Below are 21,314 nucleotides of genomic sequence, written 5' to 3' on the forward strand. Positions count from 1 at the left end.
GGCCCGCCCCCGAGCTGAGCTTCCTTTGGCTTCCTTCGAGGCAAAGCTGCAAAGCTCACCTGCTGCCTCGAAGGAAGCCAAAGGAAACTCAGCTCAATGAGGATCGGCTGTTGGTCTCTTCAAGCTGCTGCCGCCCACTACAGAGATCCCTTCGCCCGAACAGAGGCGGCGGCGGCGGGTTCAAGGGACCAACAGCCGGTCCTTTTCGGGGCTGCGTTGTTGCAGCATCTGAGGCCGCCGCCGCCACCGCCTCCAGGTGAAGGGATCTCCGCAGTGGGCGACAGCGGCAGCTTTAAGGGACCAACAGCCGGTCCTTTTCGGGGCTGCATTGTTGCAGCCTCCGAGGCCGCCCACCAAGGAGATCCCTTCGCCTGGAGGTGGAGGCAGCGGCGGCCTCAGACCCTGCAACAATGCAGCCCCGAAAAGGACCGGCTGTTGGTCCCTTGAACCCGCTGCCGCCGCCGCCTCTGTTTGGGCGCCCCCCCCGCCCAGGAAAGAGTTGCAGCAGGAAAGCAGCGCATTTGAAAAGCGCGCTGCTTTCCCATAAAGCCGGCTTTCCTGGCTGGCACAGGGCTTTCCCGGGCAGCTGGCTTGAGCCTTGTGCCGGTTAGCAAAGCCGTCTGCCTGCCGGAGACGTGGAGAGAAAGAAGGGAAAAAGAGGGAGGGAAAGAGGAGAGGAAAGAAGGAGGGAGGGAAGGGAGAGAAAAGTGAACGAGAGGGAGAGAGAAAGGGAGGAAGAGAGGAAGGAAGGAAGAGATAAATATAAAGGGAGAGAGGGAGAGGGAGGGGAAGAGGGGAAGGAAGGAAAAGAGAGAAAGAGAAAAAAGTGGAAGGAAGAGAGAAGGAAAGAAAGGAAGAGAGAGCGTGAGAGAGAGCAAGAAAGAAAGAGTGAGAGATGAGAGAGGAAGGAAGAGAGTGAGAGAGAGTGAGAGTGTTTTTTTCTCAAGGTAACACACCACCCGAGTTATGCTCGGTTTTTTGGCGAATTTTGACACACCAAGCTCAAAAGGTTGCCCATTACTGGTCTAGAGTCTTTGAGTTTATTGTTGATAAAGTTCTTTATCCCAGGCATGTTTAAATTCAGTTACTGTGGATTTACCAATCACGTCTGCTGGAAATTTGTTCCAAGCATCTACTACTCTTTCAGTAAAATAATATTTTCTCATGTTGCTTCTGATCTTTCCCCCAACTAACCTCACATTGGGCCCCCTTGTTCTTGGGTTCACTTTCCTATTAAAAACATTTCCCTCCTAGACCTTATTTAACCCTTTAACATAAATATTTCAATCATGTCCCCCCACTTTCCCTTCTGTTCTCCAGACTACACAGATTGAGTTCATTGAGTCTTTCCTGATAAGTTTTATGCTTAAGACCTTCCACCATTTTTGTAGCCCGTCTTTGGACCCATTCAATTTTATAAATATCTTTTTGTAGGTGAGGTCTCCAGAACTGAACACAGTGTACACTTTGTGAGTGTTCAACTTGATGCAGAAACCTCTGTACATTGTGAGGAGCTTCTGGGTCTTCACATTGATAGCTTTAATGTCTGCTTTGGATAGCTAAATAGCCAGGGTGTCTGATGACTAGCAGCGCATATGTGTTGAAGCTGTGGCTCTTGTTCTTCCCATTGAGCTGGATTTTTGGGCCCTGTCTGATCTTTTCCTATGTAATTCGAAGGTATTTTCAACTGGTCTGTCTGCTATGTGAGTGGTAATTCTCCCCATCAGTCTTAAGTAGTTTCTTAATTACACACTGTGTTTGTAATTAATTATACATGTTAATATATGTGTTTAATATATGCAGTATTCAACGCAGCTAACAAAATTTAAAACACGCAATACTGTAAAATATTAAAAATACAAATTAACAGTAAACTAAATATTAAAACAATTGAGCCACCTGGCAAAAGAGATGCGTCTTGTTCTTACATTATCATTATATAGTGAGATGGGTGGCCATATAGATTGTAAATAAATTCTTTATAGTTTTTAACAATGGTGAGATGGGCCAAACCTAATGAAAAAAGGAAGAACATTGTATAGCTGTGATGATGAACCTATGGCACAGGTGCCACAGGTGGCATGCGGTAACATATCTGAGGGCAAGCGAGGCATTGCCCTATGTCAACTCCAGCATGCATGTGTGCACTGGTCAGCTAATTTTCAACCTTTTCGGCCGTTTTTGCTCTCCTAAGGTTTCAAGAAAGCTCCCTGAACACTGTGGATGGTGAAAAATGGCCCAAGGGGCCTACTGGACATCCAGAGGCTTCAGTGAGGCCTGGGCACATGCGTGGAAGGTTATGCTCATGCATGGGGAACAGTGTGGGTGTTGTGCACTTTCACAGGGGGGGGATTATGGGTGTTTTCATGCACACATACACTATTGTTCATATGCACACACCCTTTTAGCACCCAAGCCAAAAAAGGTTCACCATCACTGTTGTATAGTATGAAAACAGAATAGGAGAAAGCCTTCTATGTGTCCGAAAGATGGACCTTTGGCAGTGAATGTAACTTGGAAAAAAAAGAGAGTCTTTCGTAGATCTTAACAACTGTAGCCAAAGAGATTTCTAACCAGAGAAGCAGTTCCTCAGGCAGTCCAATCTTAAATAATATAGGACTAATGTTCTTTGCCAAAAGGTTAAGATGTACCTGTCAAATCAATGGCAATAACTGCATATAAGCCAACACTAGCATCATGCGTTTTCTATGTTTGATACCTAGTTGCTGTAATTTACATCAGTTGTAGCCTCTTGACTCCTTTCCAAGGGTAATTCCATGTAGAACTCATTGTAGTAATCAAGACAGGATGTTACAAAGACTTGGATATTCACTGGCTCAGCAAGGGCCACAACTGGTAATGTGCAAAGTTCTTTCTAGGATTGTGCCTGCCTACAAATTCAGCAATAGTTAAGAACAAAGAAGGCAGTGTGATGGCTCAGCAGTTAAGATGCTTGGCTTGTCAGCTGGAAAGCTGACAGCCTGGTTCAAGACCCAGCATCACCATTTGTTGGGGGTCAAGGGAAAGGGAGGGTTTTACCTTCTCTTTCTACTCAAGATCCCCATGTACAATTGGTGGGCCACTGTGTGACACAGAATGCTGGACTTGATGGGCTTTGGCCTGATTCAGAACGGCATTTATTTATTTATTTATTTATTTATTCATTCATTCATTCATTCATTCATTCATTCATTCATTCATTCATTCATTCATTCATTCATTCATTCATTCATTCATTCATTCATTCATTCATTCATTCATTCATTCATTCATTCTTATTTATTTATTAGATTTGTATGCCGCCCCTCTCCGAAGACTCGGGGCGGCTCACAACATGTAGAAACAAATCATGGGTAATCAGACAAGTTTAAAATGTTTAAATATTAAAAACCCCATATGCTAACAGACACACACACAGACATACCATGCATAAATTAAACGTGCCCAGGGGGAGATGTTTCAGTTCCCCCATGCCTGACGGCAAAGGTGGGTTTTAAGGAGTTTACGGAAGGCAGGAAGAGCAGGGGCAGTCCTAATCTCCGGGGGGAGTTGGTTCCAGAGGGCCGGTGCCGCCACAGAGAAGGCTCTTCCCCTGGGGCCCGCCAACCGACATTGTTTAGTTGACGGAACCCGGAGAAGGCCCACTCTGTGGGACCTAATCGGTCGCTGGGATTCGTGCGGCAGGAGGCGGTCTCGGAGATATTCTGGTCCGATGCCATGAAGGGCTTTAAAGGTCATAACCAACACTTTGAATTGTGACCGGAAATTGATCGGCAGCCAATGCAGACTGCGGAGTGATGGTGAAACATGGGCATATCTAGGTAGACCCATGACTGCTCTCGCAGCTGCATTTTGCACGATCTGAAGTTTCCGAACACTTTTCAAAGGTAGCCCCATGTAGAGAGCATTACAGTATGTTCTTCTTATCATGTGAAGAGGTGAATGTCTGTCTTTGCCTAGCTCCTGCCCACCTACCCTGTTTCCCCGAAAATAAGATGTACCCCAAAAGTAAGGCATGTCAGAGGTTTTGCAGAATTTGCTAATATAAGGCACTCCCCAAAAATAAGGTGTAGTCAAGTTTACATACGGTATGGTGGAAAAACATATGGTACCATTCAAAGCTGTTCATAGCGGTACCGTAATAATGTGACGTCCCCTGCTGGCCCCTTCCATCGCTTTGTACCGTCCAGTACAGCAGACACAGTCTGCTGCTGTCTCACCGCCATTACAGTCTCCACTACAGTGCTTAGACTGTAGTTCCTCTAGTGGCCGGAAGCTGCAATAGCAGGAGTATACTGTTGTACCATATAAGTGCCATCGTTTGTGTGTGTGTGTGTGCCATACTGACAGGTACCGTACCGTAATCAATGTACCGTACGGTACACTTTCTTTGTGGGTGTCAGCTTTTCTGCCTGTGAATTTGTCTTATTTGAGAAATATATGGCACCCCCCGAAAATAAGATGTAGCACAACTTTTGGAGCAAAAATTAATATAAGACAGTGTCTTATTTTCGGGGAAACACGGTAGAAGTTCAGTAGCATGCAAATAAGTACCAGTTATGTGGGGAGGAAGTGCTCTATGATGTCTTGCTGGCCACATGACCATGGAAATGTCTTTGGATAATGCTGGCTCATTGCCTCAATACAGAGCTAAGTGCCACCTTTATAGTCAGCAGAATTAGCAGAGTAAAATCTGCTGGGACTCTAAGAATCAAAGAGAATTTATAACTACGAACCTGTTTTTTTTCAGCATCTCTACCTGAAATCAATGTAAGTTCCATTCACAACTTGAGTTTTACCTATAATCTCTTGTTTTTGTTTACATTTAATTTCAGTTTGTCCAGCCTGTAATTAGATATTACAAAATGGTCTTATTGCTTCTCTGCAATTCAACAAAAGGAATAATGTAGTTTTGGCACTTGATAAAAGATATGGTGGTGCAATGGTTAGAATACCATACAGCAGGCTATTTATGCTGACTGCCAGATACTGGTAGTTTGGCAGTTCAATTCTCACCAGCTCAAGGTTGACTCAGCTGTCCATCCTTCCAAGGTGGGTAAAAAGAGGGCATTGTTAGGGGCAATATGCTGACTCTGTAAACCACTTAGAGAGGGCTATGAAGTGGTATATAAGTCTAAATACTATTGCTATTCCAAAACTTGGTGCTCTTCCCAGCAGTTTCCTATGAGTGTTTAAGAGTATAGGGACAAGACAGAATCTTGTGGGACACCATTGGTTCATTCTGGCACCGGACCAGAATATCTCCGGGACCGCCTTCTGCCGCACGAATCCCAGCGACCAGTTAGGTCCCACAGAGTTGGCCTTCTCCGGGTCCCGTCAACTAAACAATGTCGTTTGGTGGGACCCAGGGGAAGAGCCTTCTCTGTGGCGGCCCCAACCCTTTGGAACCAACTCCCCCCAGATATCAGAGTTGCCCCCACCCTCTTAGCCTTTCGTAAGCTCCTTAAAACCCACCTCTGTCGTCAGGCATGGGGGAATTGACATTTTCCCTCCCCCTAGGCTTATAAAATTTATGTATGGTATGCTAGTATGTATGGTTGGTTTCTAAACTGGGTTTTTTAAAATTAACTTAAATATTAAATTTGTTTACATTGTATTATTATTGCTGTGAGCCGCCCCGAGTCTGCTTAGAGGGGCGGCATACAAATCTGATTAAATAAATAAATAAAATGAAAGAGGAAGCTAAAATACTCTGGGAATTCAGAGAGGCAAGTGCCATACAATGTCTCAGACTTAACTGTTGATAATAAGCAAGGCAAAAAAAATCTGGATAATGAACTGTAGCAAAGGAAGCAAATATAGTATCAATAGTAATAGGTGCTTGGAACAATTTCAAAACATCTGGAGCATTGTTTGAATATCATTGGCACTGACAAATTCACCATCAATCAGTTGCAAAAGGCAGCTTTATTTAGAACAATTTACATCCTGCAGCTATATTTTTAATATCATTAACAACATATGCCTGTCCCAGATCCTTGGGAACAAAAATGAACAAAATGAACAAAAATGCCACTTCCAGTCTAAACAACTGACTGACAGTGTGACCAATATAATAATAATAATCTAGAAGTGCTTGTACATGTACTGTATCTAGCATGTGACCAATATGATAATTTGTTAAAGGCCTAGGAGGCAGAATGTTAATTATTAAAAATTTTAGACTGCAATATTACAAATAAAGATGTAAACTTTTGGTGGTACTTTGCACCTTGAAGCATCTTTCCCAAATAGAACTAAACCATTTTAAATATTCCACATTGAGACGCTTTTCTTTATGAGTTCCAAGCCTCCTGTTCAATAGAAAATCATTAATTAAGCAGAGCTACTTATGGTATATTAGATGAGTTTGAGGACAAATATATATTTTTTAATTTTCTCTGTACAATACTTTGGTAAACACTTCTAGTAGTATGTTAGCAAAGTCTTATTGCATCTCATCAATCCTAAAAGAGACCAATTTTCAAATGGCTGCTGAAAGTACAAAGTAGAAGGGTTACATGGTTTTTTAACCTTATAGTTCAGAACAAAGAATAGGAATTAAAAAAAAAAGTATCTGTGCTGCCCACTTGCACTTAAAAGTGTTTTTATGTGTACAGTATAAAGATTGCATTGACTGTTGTTGCTGGGCTAGGCAGTGATATCCTGCGACTATGTTGACAAAGGACCCACTCAGAAGGTACCCCATTAACCTATCCTAAACCTCTACCCACAAAAGAATTAGCTTCCTGATGGAACATTTGAGTAAGGGAAGGAGGCAACTACTGTATTTGTCGGAATTTTCCTTTTGAAGTAGGCATTTTCAGAAAAAGAAGTGCAGTTATTTATGAAAAACCCATGCTGTGTATGTGTTTTATTATTCCTATGATATTTTTCTTGGTGTGTTAGAGCATTATAGTCACATATTCTGTTGGTTTAAAACTTCAGTATAGGAGTCGGTTCAAACTAATTTGGAGAAATTTATGGGTGGAGAGAGTATGTTGTTTGAACACTTTCCCCCCTATTTGTCATTTCTTAGGAGCAGACAGTTTTACACTGTAGGACCTCACTGAGATCAACTCATGAGCAAAGAAATATGACTTGATGAATGGACACAAGAAAAAAATAGACTGTTGAAATCATGCCATGTGATATTGCAATTTGCTGTAGTGCTGTGTTGGGTCATTTGCAGCTTCACTTATCTCTCCTTTGTTCATTTATGGCCACACCCATAACCCTCAACTTCTGGTGGGCCCAGTAGGCTTGTGTTTCGCCCTCCCCAGGCTCCAAAGGCTTTCCTGGAGCCAATGGAGGGTAAAAATGTCCTCCCCCATCCCCCTGCAGGCTCTTTGGAAGCCAAAAACGCTATCCCAGAGGCTCTGTGCGGGCCAAAAATCAGCTGGCTGACACACACATGCACATTGGAACTGAGCTAAGGCAACAGCTTGTGTGCCAGCAGATATGGCTCCGCGTGCCACCAGTGGCACACATGCCATAGGCTCGCCATCACTGAGTTAGAAGATATATCAATTCTTGAACTTTATGTATAATGATTTGTTATTTAATAGGGGCTTCTGCCCAGCCTGAGTTAGCTAGGGAAGTGCTATTCCTAGTCATTTCTTGGAATCAGCTTTTTTTCCTTAGGGAATGGAATTATTTTTCTGTCTATATAGTTTATTATAACTGAAAATTGGATTGTATAATTTATATTATGTCAAGCTGAAAACTACCCAATCCCCAACCATTTTGTTTTGTCTTGTGTTTGATGACCCGCCGTGTGTTTCAAAATCACCAATTGTATACAAGACTTAATGCAAATACTGTAAAACACAACAGAATTGGATTTCTTAATAAAAGAAGAATATATAAAGTGAATATGGGAAGCAATCAGAAAGTGGTATTAAATAGCAGTGGTGTTAGCACTGTTTACTTAAAAATAAAATCAGTTAAAATCCAAGGGAGGATATTTTAATTAAATGTTTAGGATCAAATTACCAAGTAAATGTCAAAGAAATAGCTGAACAAGTTAAAATAGGGAATGCCAGTTATGGGTATTCTGCACCTATCAAAATAATGTTATGATGAGAAGCACTGTCTACTCATGAGTAGATCACAAGTTTTTATCTGCTCTGTATACTATTTTGCTAGGTTGTGATCTTCTGTCAGTATTTGTGATCTTCTGTCAGTTTGATCTTAGACTGGAGTATATGGGTGTATTAAAATACCTAATTAAATTACCAGGAATAAAATGCTTCCATGAAAATTATACTTTTTGATGTGCAGGACATCTGCACATCATTTATATAACCTTGAATTTCAATGGAACAGGTTACTTATGATGTCAAAATAAATATGTAGACCAGCTTGCTTTGTATGAGGAAAAATGTGGAGGCAAGAGAAATGCAAATGTAACAGATGGTAACAAGGTCATTTAATATCTTCTTTTCTTGGGAAATGTAGAAAGATGTTTAAAAACCTTTTTTTATACTGAGGACTGCATTCTACCTTAAGTACAATACAGTATCTGTATTTTTTTAAGTTTGGCATGTTATAGCTGTAACTATGAACGTTGCTGCTGCTTGTTTACTTTTAATTATAATTTGCAATGAAGTTCTAGTGCATTTTAGAAATTACAATTTTAGTTTCAGTTCAAAGATTGACCTTATTGTTTCAAGCTGGTTTGACCAGGACTGAATGGGAGAAAAGAGAGAAAGGAGGTTTTGAACAGCACAGAAAGGAGGTTATGAACAGCACAGAAGCAGAATAAAAATTCTTACTTTGACCGCACCCTTTGATCTGTATATTTGCCACTTTTAATATTTAATATTACATAAATTGGAGCCTGCGGAGAGGGGCGGCATACAAATTTAATAAATATATATATATATAATATGACAAACAGATTCTAACCTCATAACTTTGTTTGTAATCACATAATTTTGAAGCTCACAATAGTTATTTGCTTGGTATTCTTTGTAGTCACCAAGTTGCAGTTTCAACCTGTGTTGGTTGAGTGAAGTTACACTGCAGCATTCATAAACACGAGTATAAGTTTCTTTTAATAAATTGCCTTTGACTAAAACCTTCAAAGTCCACAAATTGTTCCAGTGGCACAAAGATAATGCTTTAGACTTTCTCCTTCAATCCGAAGGAATACCAATAGTGAAAACATAACAGGATGAGAATGTTATTTTAGCTCATAGCTTTCAACAAAAATGAGGTGAAGTTCTAGCAAGAATGTGCTAGAACTTCATGTCTAGAACCTGTGATTCCCAAGTTTCACAATGGGATTATAAAAGGTGGAAATGAATTTAAGGGTCATGATATGATGTTGAAAAACATGTGTGTGGGTTTGTTTGTTTTTTTAGCCAAATACACACATACCGTGCATAGCATAGTGGTGAATATAATACATTGTAACAGTCCATTGGAGTGGAACAACTGATAAATTGAAATACACTGTAAAGCAAACATAAAAGAAATAACTTTGTTTTGTTTTTAGATTTCCCAGTTGATCACCGAGTCTGGCCGCGATGGACTGACCGAAGCTGTGCTGAACCATTACAATGCAGATAAACCTTCCTTGTATAGCTTGCCCAGTTCCCAGAGCACCTGTGTTGCTAGCGATACCTCCACAGGTACCTCGGTAGCAGCTTCCTTTTTTGCCAGGTAAGATTAAAAGTTCTGTTTTGGATTATTTTAAATTGTCAAATACCCTTACAAAGAAAGCACACTTGAAGATTTGATAGAAGGGTATGGTATCGTAGACAAAATTACATACTGCAATTTTACATAGAATTATTTGTTGGGTTCGGAATAACATGAGGTATCATTTTTGTTCCAATTTAATTGGGAAGAAATGCTTTTAAATGCACAAGAGTTTGAAAGCAACATTCTCTGGAACACAGTCCTTTATTCAAGAGAGAATGGCTGCTGAATTGAGACTCCTATAATTTGTTGACTGCCACCGAATATATATATATATATCCATGTCACTAGTAATTTTTTATATCCTTTATCACTAGTCAATGGCCTTAATTCTATTTATATTGTAACATTTTTCCAAAGTGAAGGCAATTGAATTACTTCAAACTAGGGTTTTTTGTTGAAAATAACCACCTGTATCCTGAGTTAGTCTTTTCTTTGGAAAAATCATTAGGGAAATAATAGTAATTTTCCCCCCTGATTTGACATGTAATAAAATCCTACAGATAGGTCTAGACTGAATCAAAACAACCCCATCATTTTCTTTCACACACTTTACCAAAATCAGAGACTTTCTGACAATAGCATAATCAAAACAATGCCCACAAATCAAAATACTATTGATTTTCACTGAACAGGTCAGCAGAAATAACTGAAATCTTGAGTCAATACTACATGTGTTCCTCAGGAAGCGAGTGACCTTTTGAGGGATACCTGCAAGGCTCTAATTAATGATTTTAAGTACTGATAAATAAATCTCCTAACATTTTTATTACAAATTGGACAACATGTACAGTACAGTGCATCAGTCTGATTATCATGTTTGTTTAAGCATTATACTGAAAGTAATAGATGTTGCAGTAAAAGACCAAAGTATAAGTCTTGGGAGAGGGGCGGCATACAAATCTAAGTAATAAATAAGTAAGTAAGTAAGTAAGTAAGTAAGTAAGTAAGTAAGTAAGTAAGTAAGTAAGATCTAGTCTGGTGTTCATTCATCAGAATCTATCATTTATTTTATCCAAGAGAAAAAAATGGAAATGTCTTCTTTCACCTCAGGCCTAGTTTACTTTCTACTGTACATGAATAGTCACAGTCTGCTCACATATGTTCAGCTGTTTTATAAATACACACACACACACAAGTTCATGTGATAACATCTGGTGTTTTCATTGTTGAACTATCTGGAAATGTATAATGGATCTACCTGTCTTCTGGTTCATATTTACATTTAAATATAACGGAGTTGGAGTTGGATCCGCTCAAATAATTATTAAAATGAAAGCCCTCAGTATCTCTGTGTTTTATTTTGGAGAGTTGTAGATTAGAACACGAGAAATTGGGCAGCAAGGACATCACAGCAATTGTTATCCGTTGTCAAGTTAGAGAGATAAAATTGATGTTTGGATTGTAGAATTTTTGTTACAAATTTGTATAAATATTTGAGTAACAAGAAATTATATCTAGATGAGAAAAGAAATTACATTGGAGAAATACATAATTATTGCTACCTATTCTTTAGAAGTGCTATATTTTGACAATAAAAACAGGACATTAATGTTATCCTTAGAGAATACCAGATTCAAGACACTGATGAATCTTGTGTAAAATAGTTGCTCTTGCAATTCTTTTAAAAGAATTAGAAGAAAACCTGAAAAATCTTAATGATAATCATTTGCTTTGCCAACTTCTTCCAGTTAAAACTAACAGAGTAACACAGTTGTTAAAGCACAGCTGTAACATTTTTAACACTCCAGCTACACAATTACCATGTCTTCTGAGTACTGTTGACAAGGCTGGTAAAAGAAATAGTGTTTTGTTCAGAAGGCAATTCATTCAGCCAACTTTCTCTATGCAATTAGTGGGCACAAACCAATGGCTACTTGAAAACGTAAAGAAACCTCTGTGTAACTTGAAAAGTTAACATATGTCTAGCTTTCAGCTTGGCTCAAGGTTATATGTTTATGTATGGTTTTACTTTACAACAAGATCACAGTATTTTGGGGAAGAATTATAAAATGGCTGTGTTCTTAAAACATATAGCTGGTTTATACACATTCCTCAGTTTAGCATAACCGTAAATCTTTTTGTTTATTCACATGAAATGATTATTTTATAAAGGACTGTGTGTGCTTCTAAATGGAGCTACTTTTTTACCCATAGGAACTGCATTCCTGAAAAATAAAAACTCATTTATGATATGATTAAAGAAATTTGTCATGTGAACTCTTAAATCTTCAGAATTGGTGTAAATGAATTGGCCAGTTAGAAATAAAAAAGTGAAAATAGACAAGAAAAATATTTGTAGTTACTACTGTGCTTTGTGCATATATGAGTGTGAACATGATATCTGTCCCTTTCGCCATGGAAGATTTTCATAATAACTCTATTTGTAGGTTAGTCTTGAATATATTATATAACAGGAACTATTATTTATTTATTTATTTATTTTATTAATTGGATTTGTATGCCACCCCTCTCCGAGGACTCAGGGAAGCTCACAACACATCAAAACAATATACAATATACATATTTATTTATTTTATTTATTTATTAAATTTGTATGCCGCCCCTCTCCATAGACTCGGGGCGGCTTACAACACATACAGTATATGAAAAATCCAATTAATATAGCTAAAAAACTTTAAAAACTCTAATAACAATTAAAACCATTTATTCCCATTCACACAGCAAGACGTACTACACTCGCAAGTGTAGTGCTAAGTGCTAAGCCTGGTGGCACAGCTTGGTCTTGAAACTTTTGCGGAGGACAAGGAGGGTGGGGGTAGTGGGAATCTCTGGAGGGAGCTGATTCTAGAGGGTTGGGGCCCCCACAGAGAAGATTCCTCCCCTAAGTCCCACCAAATGACGTTGTCTAGTTGACAGGACCTGGAGAAGGCCGACTCTGTAGGACAGTGATGGCAAACCTATGGCACGGGTGCCACAGGTGGCACACGGAGCCATATCTGCTGGCACGTGAACCATTGCCCTAGTTCAGCTCCAACATGCATGTGAGTGCTGACCAGCTGATTTTTTGCTCACACAGAGGCTCTGGGAGGGCATTTTTGGCTTCCAGAGTGCCTCTGGGGGGATGGAGGAGGGCATTTTTACCATCCCCCAGCTCCAGGGAAACCTTTGGAGCCTGGGAAGGGTGAAACACGAGCCTACTGGGCCCACCAGAAATTGGGAAACAGGCTGCTTCCAGCCTCCAGAAGGCCTTTGGGGAAGGGGAGTTGTTTTTGCCCTCCCCTGGCATTGAATGAGTGTGAGTACTCGCACATGTGTAATAGTGCACGCGCACACTCTTTTGGCACATGAGGAAAAAAAGGTTCACCATCACTGCTGTAGGACCTAACCAGTCGCTGGGACTCATGTGGCAGAAGGCGGTCCTGGAGGTAATCTGGTCCGATGACATGTAGGGCTTTATAGGTCATAACCAACACTTTGAATTGCATCCGGAAATCAATCGGCAGCCAATGCAGTCGCGGAGTGCTGGAGAAATATGGGTATGCTTTAGAAGGCCCATAACCGCTCGTGCGGCTGCATTCTGGATGATTTGAAGTTTCTGAACACTCTTCAAAGTACCCCATGAAGAGAGCATTGTAGTAGTTAAACCTCGAAGTTATTACTGATACATTTCAACCAAAATATGCAAGATGTGACTGTGGATGAAGTAAAGCCATTACAGGTAGTCCTTGAATTACCAACGTTCATTTAGTGACCACTCGAACTTAAAACGGCACTGAAGCAAATGACTTATGACCATTTTCATACCATTGCAGCATCTCTGTGGTCATATGATCCAAATTCAGACACATGACAACCGATTCATATTTATGATAGTTGCAGTGTCCTGTGGTCACTTGATCACTTTTTGCAATGCTCTGACAAGCAAAGTCAAAGGGGAAGCCAAAGACTCACTGAACAAACCTTTTTGCTAACTTAATCACTGCAATGATTCACTTAACAATTGTGGCAAGAAAGGTTGTAAAATGGATCAAAAATTCACTTAAATATTTTACTTAGCCACAAAAAATATGAGGTGTTGAAGGCAAACTGCCCTCCCCCAGTGGGCCGACCTCTAGGAAGGCACAGGATGCCATAATTGCCACATCAAAATGAAGCAACGGAGAAAATTTTGTTAATGAGACGACCTCTATTGTATTGAGATCGCTCCTTTTATTGTATTTTACTTTTCCTGACATGTGGTACAGAATAACCAATTCGCGAACGCCACATACATTAAGCCATCCTCCAACTACCATTCACTCATGCGCTGTATAAGACAACCTCCTCGTGACTTCCCTATAGATAATTAAGGGAAGCTCCATTCATTGCCTTTTCCTGGATTGTGTGTTTACTGGTGATTAGCAAAGGAATGAGAGTAAGGCATATATTTCCTTAGATGGAAGTTAGCTATACGTTATCTTCATGCTGTATATCAAGTTAATTATTTTCCACGTGGTCATGGATTCTGCAACTTGCTTACTCAGTCTGGACTTTGCTGCCTTTCCAATAAGGTTTATACAGCACCCATTAGGCTAAAACATCACCCTTCAACAATATTCCATCCCTAAGTTCAGTGCCTATGAACCTATGATTACAACAAGGTTCAGTTATAGTTGTAAGTCAAGGATGTTATGTCCCGGCAACAGCTAATTGCCAGGGGCTCCTAAAGTAGGATGTTCATTGGATAAATAAATAATATGATAGAAGTAGCTAGACATTTATTTTTCAGCAGAATGCCCAAAGGCACCTTTATGTAAAGCACCAGTAGTAAATGATGCAAAATTGCTGTGTGTGTATTTACATAATATTATATCATAAATAAGGGTATGATGAGAACAAAATAAGCTTGAAATAGATCTATACTAGTCTCCCTTCCTTTTCATTAGCAGCAAAAATATGTTACATGCACACACATACACACATATATAATTTTAACAGTTTTTAAAAAAAGAAATTCAGCAATAAATAAAATACATACATATAAATTAACACATATGAAGTTTGAAATTGTTGCTAACTCCTAAGAAATAAGAAAAGCTTATTTCTTACTATGTAGGTCTTCACACCTATCTGTAAGTTTGACAAGCTCAGTCAACATAAAGAATGGGAATCTGGATACAAAGGCCTTCAGAAAGATTTGCTTTGATCATCTGTGCGAAGAGCCCTCACTGATAGGAAATATCCACCTGAGTCAATAGGATTAAACAGTTCCCTGATTCTAAAACCGTGAAATGACCTGGGTAGAATGGATAGTTATCTGAGAAGAACGACAAAGATGATTAGGGGACTGGAGGCTAAAACATGAAAAATGGTTGCAGGAACTGGGCATGGCTAGTTTAATGAAAAGAAGGACCAGGGGAGACATGATAACAGTGTTCCAATACTGTATCTCTGAGCAGTGTTCCCTCTAATTTTTTTTTGGGGTGGGCAGAAAAGTATAGTGTCTGAGCGGCAGTCTCTTCGGGACTGGGCGGCACAGAAATAATAAATAAACAAATAAACAAATAAACAAATAAACAAATAAACAAATAAACAAATAAACAAACAAACAAATAAAAAACCCACCCTGTTTCGCCTCAGAGAATTTCAAAATAAAATACTGTACTGTGTGTCTATAACAGTGAGCTCATAATAGGGCAACTCTATCAATATCAAAATGCCACTTAAATAGTTGAGCTAGTTTCAAACTAGATTTTGATTTTCTTTCTCTCTTCCTTACTCCCATTCTTTTTCTTTCTCTTTTCCTTCCTCTCTTTTTTCTATCTGTTTCTCTCTCTTCCTCTCTCTCTCCTTCCCTCTCACTCTTTCCCTCTCGGCTTCTGGGCAGAATTGAAAAACTCTGAGTTGATGATGATTTTTAAGTGAGTGATTGCTCACTGCTCAGCTTAGAGGGAACTATGTCTCCGAGTCCTCAGAGAGGGGTAGCATAATGAATGAATGAATGAATGAATGAATGAATGAATGAATGAATGATAAATAAATAAATGAATCTCAGGGGTTGCCACAAAGGAGTCAAGCTATTCTCCAAAGCACCTGAACAAGAAGCAATGAGTGGAAATGGGCAGAGAAGTAACTTAGAACTAAGGAGAAATTTCCTGACAGTTAGAACAATTAATTAGTGGAACAGCTTGCCTTCAGAAGTTGTGAATGCTCCAACGCTGGAAGTTTTTAAGAAGATGTTGATAACCATCTGTCTGAAGTAGTGTAGGGTTTCCTGCCTAAGCAGGAAGTTGGACTAGAAGACCTCCAATGTCCCTTCCAATGCTTTTGTTGTTGTTGTTGTTATTTTATTCACAAAAAACAGTAATACACAGCAAACAAGATTGATATGCTGGATTTTGAATCACATGTCAAACACTTCCCAAACATCTAGGATTGTGTGAGGTATTTTCATATGATGCATGCAGATCCAAGTATGGTGGCCTTTTGCAATTGACAGATCGTGATTTTGTCAATGTTTATTGCTTTCAAAGTTATCGTTATCATTATCATCATCATCTCTCCCTCCCCCAAAGAAAAATTGAATTCTAGAATTAGAGATTTGTTTACGCCTAATGTTTATATTGAAACCTGTTATTCCATAGTTTGGTAGTCTTGTTCTGAACTTAAATAAACTAAAAAATATTTATATTTCTTCATGTTATACCACTTTGCAGTATCTTCATTTTCAGGAATGGGTGATTGCAAGAAGGATATATTGGTCCAGAAAAGAGTGCAGATGAATCAAGGCAAAGGACCTGCTCTAGGGTGACAATAGTGTACTTCAGTGTACATCTGTTCCATTTGGAGAATTGCAGAAATAAAGTTAATAGATCTCTCATACTGGAAGAGCAAATCACTCCATTTTGGATAGTATTGCCCAGGGTTGAGAAAATCTAGTATCATCAACATACTGATGGTTGTGGGCCTTATACTTGCTAGCAAATGATTGCACTCAGTGCTTTCATGCTGATATTAACTGAGAGGAATGAGAGTGTTGAGCTCCAAGACCTACCAATAAGTAAAGGATTAAAGGTTCAACTCCCCCCATCCCAATAGTGACTGGAAACCTGAGAGAAAAGAAACACTATGTAATATGATTGGATTGGATGAATGTGTGTGAGTATACATGGGGTCTTTTAAAATGTTTTAGTAAATTTTATTTATTTATTTATTTTATTTATTCGATTTTTATGCTGCCCTTCTCCTTAGACTCAGGGCGGCTTACAACATGTTAGCAATAGCACTTTTTAACAGAGCCAGCATACTGCCCCCACAATCCGGGTCCTCATTTTACCCACCTCGGAAGGATGGAAGGCTGAGTCAACCTTGAGCCGGTGATGAGATTTGAACCGCTGACCTTCAGATCTACAGTCAGCTTCAGTGGCCTGCAGTACAGCACTCTATCTATTTTCATATTTTATTGTTATTAGAATTCTTATATATTGTTATATTTAATGTTGTACACCGTCCTGAGTCACCTCAAGAAGGGCAGCATACAAATCCAATGAATAAATTTATTTATTTATTCAATTTTTATGCCGCCCTTCTCCTTAGACTCAGGGTGGCTTACAACATGTTATCAATAGCACTTTTTAACAGAGCCAGCATATCGCCCCCACAATCCGGGTCCTCATTTTACCCACCTCGGAAGGATGGAAGACTGAGTCAACCTTGAGCCAGTGATGAGATTTGAACTGCTGACCTTCAGATCTACAGTCAGCTTCAGTGGCCTGCAGTACAGCACTCTACCTGCTGTGCCACCCCGGCTCTGAATGAATGAATGAATGAATGAATACATACATGCATACATACATACATACATACATACATACATACATACATACCATGCTTCCCACTCCTAATTCCATGGTTAGCCCAGAAACCAATCAATCTATCTATCTATCTATCTATCTATCTATCTATCTATCTATCTATCTATCTATCTATCTATCTATCTATCTATCCATCCATCCATCCATCCATCCATCCATCCATCCATCCATCTATCTCACACACATAAACTCAGCGCAGCTTACAACATTAAAAATTATGAAAATATAACACCCATAAACCTCTATCTCTCCCCCCCCTCCAATCAAGAAAACTGCAGAAGACATCAAAAAGAACTAGGAAAATCTGGCTGCTCCCTTCTAGACTCTGCTAAAACTCATTCTCAAACATAGACAATGCTGTCTCCGTGCTGTGTCCTGGTTTAAAATCCAACTAGAAACGATTTAGATGATCTGTTTCATCCAGAGCTCCTAAAGTTACAAACCAATCATGTTTCCAAGAAAGGAAGGTTGGGTCTATCAGTGGCTTTATAGGAAGAAGTAAACATTGACCAATGCAGGGAATCATATCTCTGAGGGAGAAATATCTTCTTCTGGGACTCAGAACTTGGTAATAAATATTATGTCAATCACCTCATTGAGGATAAGAGCTCAAAATTTCCTTTCCCTGATGTCTTTTGATTATTTGCATTGTACTCAATACACACCTCATTCTTTAGTTCTGAAATGGACAATATTTGGTCTTTCAGATGCTGTTGTATTTTCTCTGATTATTCACTATTGGCATGCTCACTGCAGCTGATGGAAACTAGAGTCAACAATATCTGGAGGGGCATGTATTGTCAACCTTGCTTTAGTTTATACTTGTTTATTTTCTTTGGATTATTCCAATTAAGATCCTGTTTTGGTCTTCTTTATATTTATATTGGACTTCTTTTTTTTTTGCTGTGCTTATCTTAGTTCTGGTCTGTTAATTTAATAGTTTAATTATATCCCCTGAATTGGATGTTTTGGCTCTTTTATTTGCAAATGAAGACTTGCATCTATGTATCTCTCACATTGTTTAGTAACCCAACTCATTCCTATATGTCCGTGTGTACAAATAACACAGCATAGCATTTTATTTTTTTCAAGATAGCCTAAGTGGAATAAAAAATGGTGGGATCAAGAAATCTTAATATCACATGTCCTTTGTTCTAATAATAATTGTGAATTGGTATGTGATTACCATTTATTTTCTAAAATTGGATCAAAATGGAAGTCAGGGTCATGGCCTAATGTTATGGAAAGAATAGCATAAGGATTTTAGGTAACCTGAAAATTTAATGGCAATGAAGAGATTTGCAGATTTAAAAAATCTAATTATTTACCTAGCACGTTTTGGTTTATATATAGAAAACAATGTTATTCCTATGTACCTTTGATAGTTCAGGGGATTTTTTGGAAGGTCTCTCTAAATGAGAATTTATGAGGTCACAATATTGTACCCCATGTTTCTTGGCAAATGTATATTTTCTTTTATGTACACTGAGAGCATATGCATTAAAGACAAATTCCTTGTGTGTCCAATCACACTTGGCCAATAAAGAATTCTATTTTATTCTGTTCTGTTCTGTTCTGTTCTGTTCTATTCTATTCTATTCTATTCTATTCTATAGAAAGAAAATGATCAAACAGGGTAATGTTTGCATTTGAATGGAAGATTGGACCCCATGTCATTATTTTCTGTTTATTTCTAACCCTATTTTAGACTGCTTACAAATTTAGGGGAACATTTTGTATTTTTGGGCAAGAGTAATCCTTTCTGATCTTTTAAAAATAAAACCGACCTATCCCACTGTTCTCTGTCAACAATAGCCCAACATTTAATACTTCAACTCCAAGGAAGAAATAATGTTCTAAATGAAAGCAGATCTTTTCCTTTCTCCTTGTGCCAGCTCTTTGTTTAAGCAGTGAGCAGGCGGCTTACATTCATCCCAGATGTTCATGGGGAAAAAACCCCTTAATATACAACAGAATTTAACTTTATTTTTACATACTTTGTTGTAACATGTGTAAAAATATCAAGATCTTAAAGCGCCTTTGTTGTCCCAAAAAACATTTAGTACCAGTAATATGAGTAAAATTATAATGTTTTACTTCAAGCTTTTTTCAAGACTAAGGTTCTTTGGACTTTTGAATAATAGCAAACAAAAGCCAGAAGATAAAAACAAAATAAGAGAGATTATAAGAATAAAGGGGAAGAATGATCACATACGGCATCTCTCCTAGATGCCATGCAAATACAGTGGTACCTCGTGATACGAACCCCTCGTGATATGAACCCCTTGTGATACGAACCCCTCGTGATACGAACCCCTCGTGATACGAACCCCTCGTGATACGAACCCCTCGTGATACGAACCCGGGGTTCGGAAATTTTTTGCCTCTTTTTATGAACTTTTTTCGGCTTATGAACCCAGATTGCAAAATGGCGCTCCGCTGGGCGCTGCCGCCCGGCTGTCACCTTTTAAAACAGCTGGGGGGCTTCTCGGCGTTCTCCTGAACACCGAACCCGGAAGTTCAGGTTCGGGTTCCGGAGGCTGCCGAGAAGCGCCCGGCTGTTTCAGAAGGTTACAGCCAGGTGCTGCCGCTCGGCGGAGCGCCGTTTTTGCGATCGGCGTCGTCGTTTTCGGCTGATCTGGAGGCTGGAAAGGAGGTGGGGAATCCCAATAGGGAATTCCATGGGCGGAGCTTTGACATCACGAAGTTCTGGTTCGGATTCGCGAGAACGCCGAGAAGCCCCCCGGCTGTTTTAAAAGGTGACAGCTGGGTGGCAGCGCCCAGCGGAGCGCCATTTTGCGATTTTTTTTCTTTTTGCACTCATTAATCGCTTTTACATTGTTTCCTTTGGGAAACGATGTTTCGTCTTACAAACATTTCGCCTTACGAACCTACTTCCGGAACCAATTAAGTTTGTAAGACGAGGTATTACTGTATCTGGATAAGAATCAACCAGCTGAACTTCGTAATGGCTGAAGAATGGAAGCTTTTTCTCAGATAGGTCCATGGTTTTGATATCTGGCATTTGTCCTTATTTTATTACCGTGTTTTGAACCCTGAAATAAGTGTTTGGCCTTATTGCCATGCATTCAAAAGCCCGATTGGGCCTATTATCAGGGGATGTCTTATTTTGCAGGAAACAGGGTATATATCAGCGAGATAGTTTGCATCAGGGATAGGCAAGTGTATTTTAGGGAAATAGAGCAGAAGGAAGGACCTTTCCCTTCCCATGTATTATCTAGGTGTCACTGATTCAACTTGACCTTTGTATGACTACCTGGTCAAAGTGAAAGGGGAAAAAACATATAGCAGCTTTGTATCTAGAATTACTATCCTTTATGGCATAATAATGTGAATTGGTTAGGCCAGTTCAATATTAATTTGCTCTTTCTACTTAGAAATCTTCCATTAATTACACTTCTCTCATTTTTGTTTGCACAAGCTTTTGGATCCAGTCTCTTCCTTCAAGCAGCTGAAGGTTGGAGAGCTGGGAATACCTGAGATGTGATTTCAGTCCAAAGGGATGTTACTTGGATAGATGAAGATCTGACTATGATTTATTTAGGTTTATAAGCAGTCCCACTTCAGAAGCTTTGGGCAGTGTATGAAATCAAGCACAAATGTAATATAATAAAGACAGTAATAAAACCATAAGCAATAACAGACAATTATAAACTGACACACACATAAGTGATTTCTTTCATGCAGCAATTAGACCATATGCTTTGCATAATTATTCCACTCCCTTTTTTTCATTGTGATTTAATACCATTCACCTTAATAGTGAAC

General features: G+C 39.2%; 1 protein-coding gene across 1 annotated transcript in view; it reads left to right on the top strand.

Moving 5' to 3' along the window:
• KIF26B (kinesin family member 26B) overlaps window positions 1-21,314 on the top strand; it is a 387,002-nt gene that overhangs the window by 158,432 nt on the left and 207,256 nt on the right. Inside the window, exon 4 of the mRNA XM_070734075.1 lies at window positions 9,503-9,669. Within this exon, the coding sequence (XP_070590176.1) occupies window positions 9,503-9,669 (167 nt within the window). The remainder of the gene's footprint in view (window positions 1-9,502; window positions 9,670-21,314) is intronic.

Source organism: Erythrolamprus reginae, chromosome 1 (assembly GCF_031021105.1).
Source record: "Erythrolamprus reginae isolate rEryReg1 chromosome 1, rEryReg1.hap1, whole genome shotgun sequence".
NCBI lineage: Eukaryota > Metazoa > Chordata > Lepidosauria > Squamata > Dipsadidae > Erythrolamprus > Erythrolamprus reginae.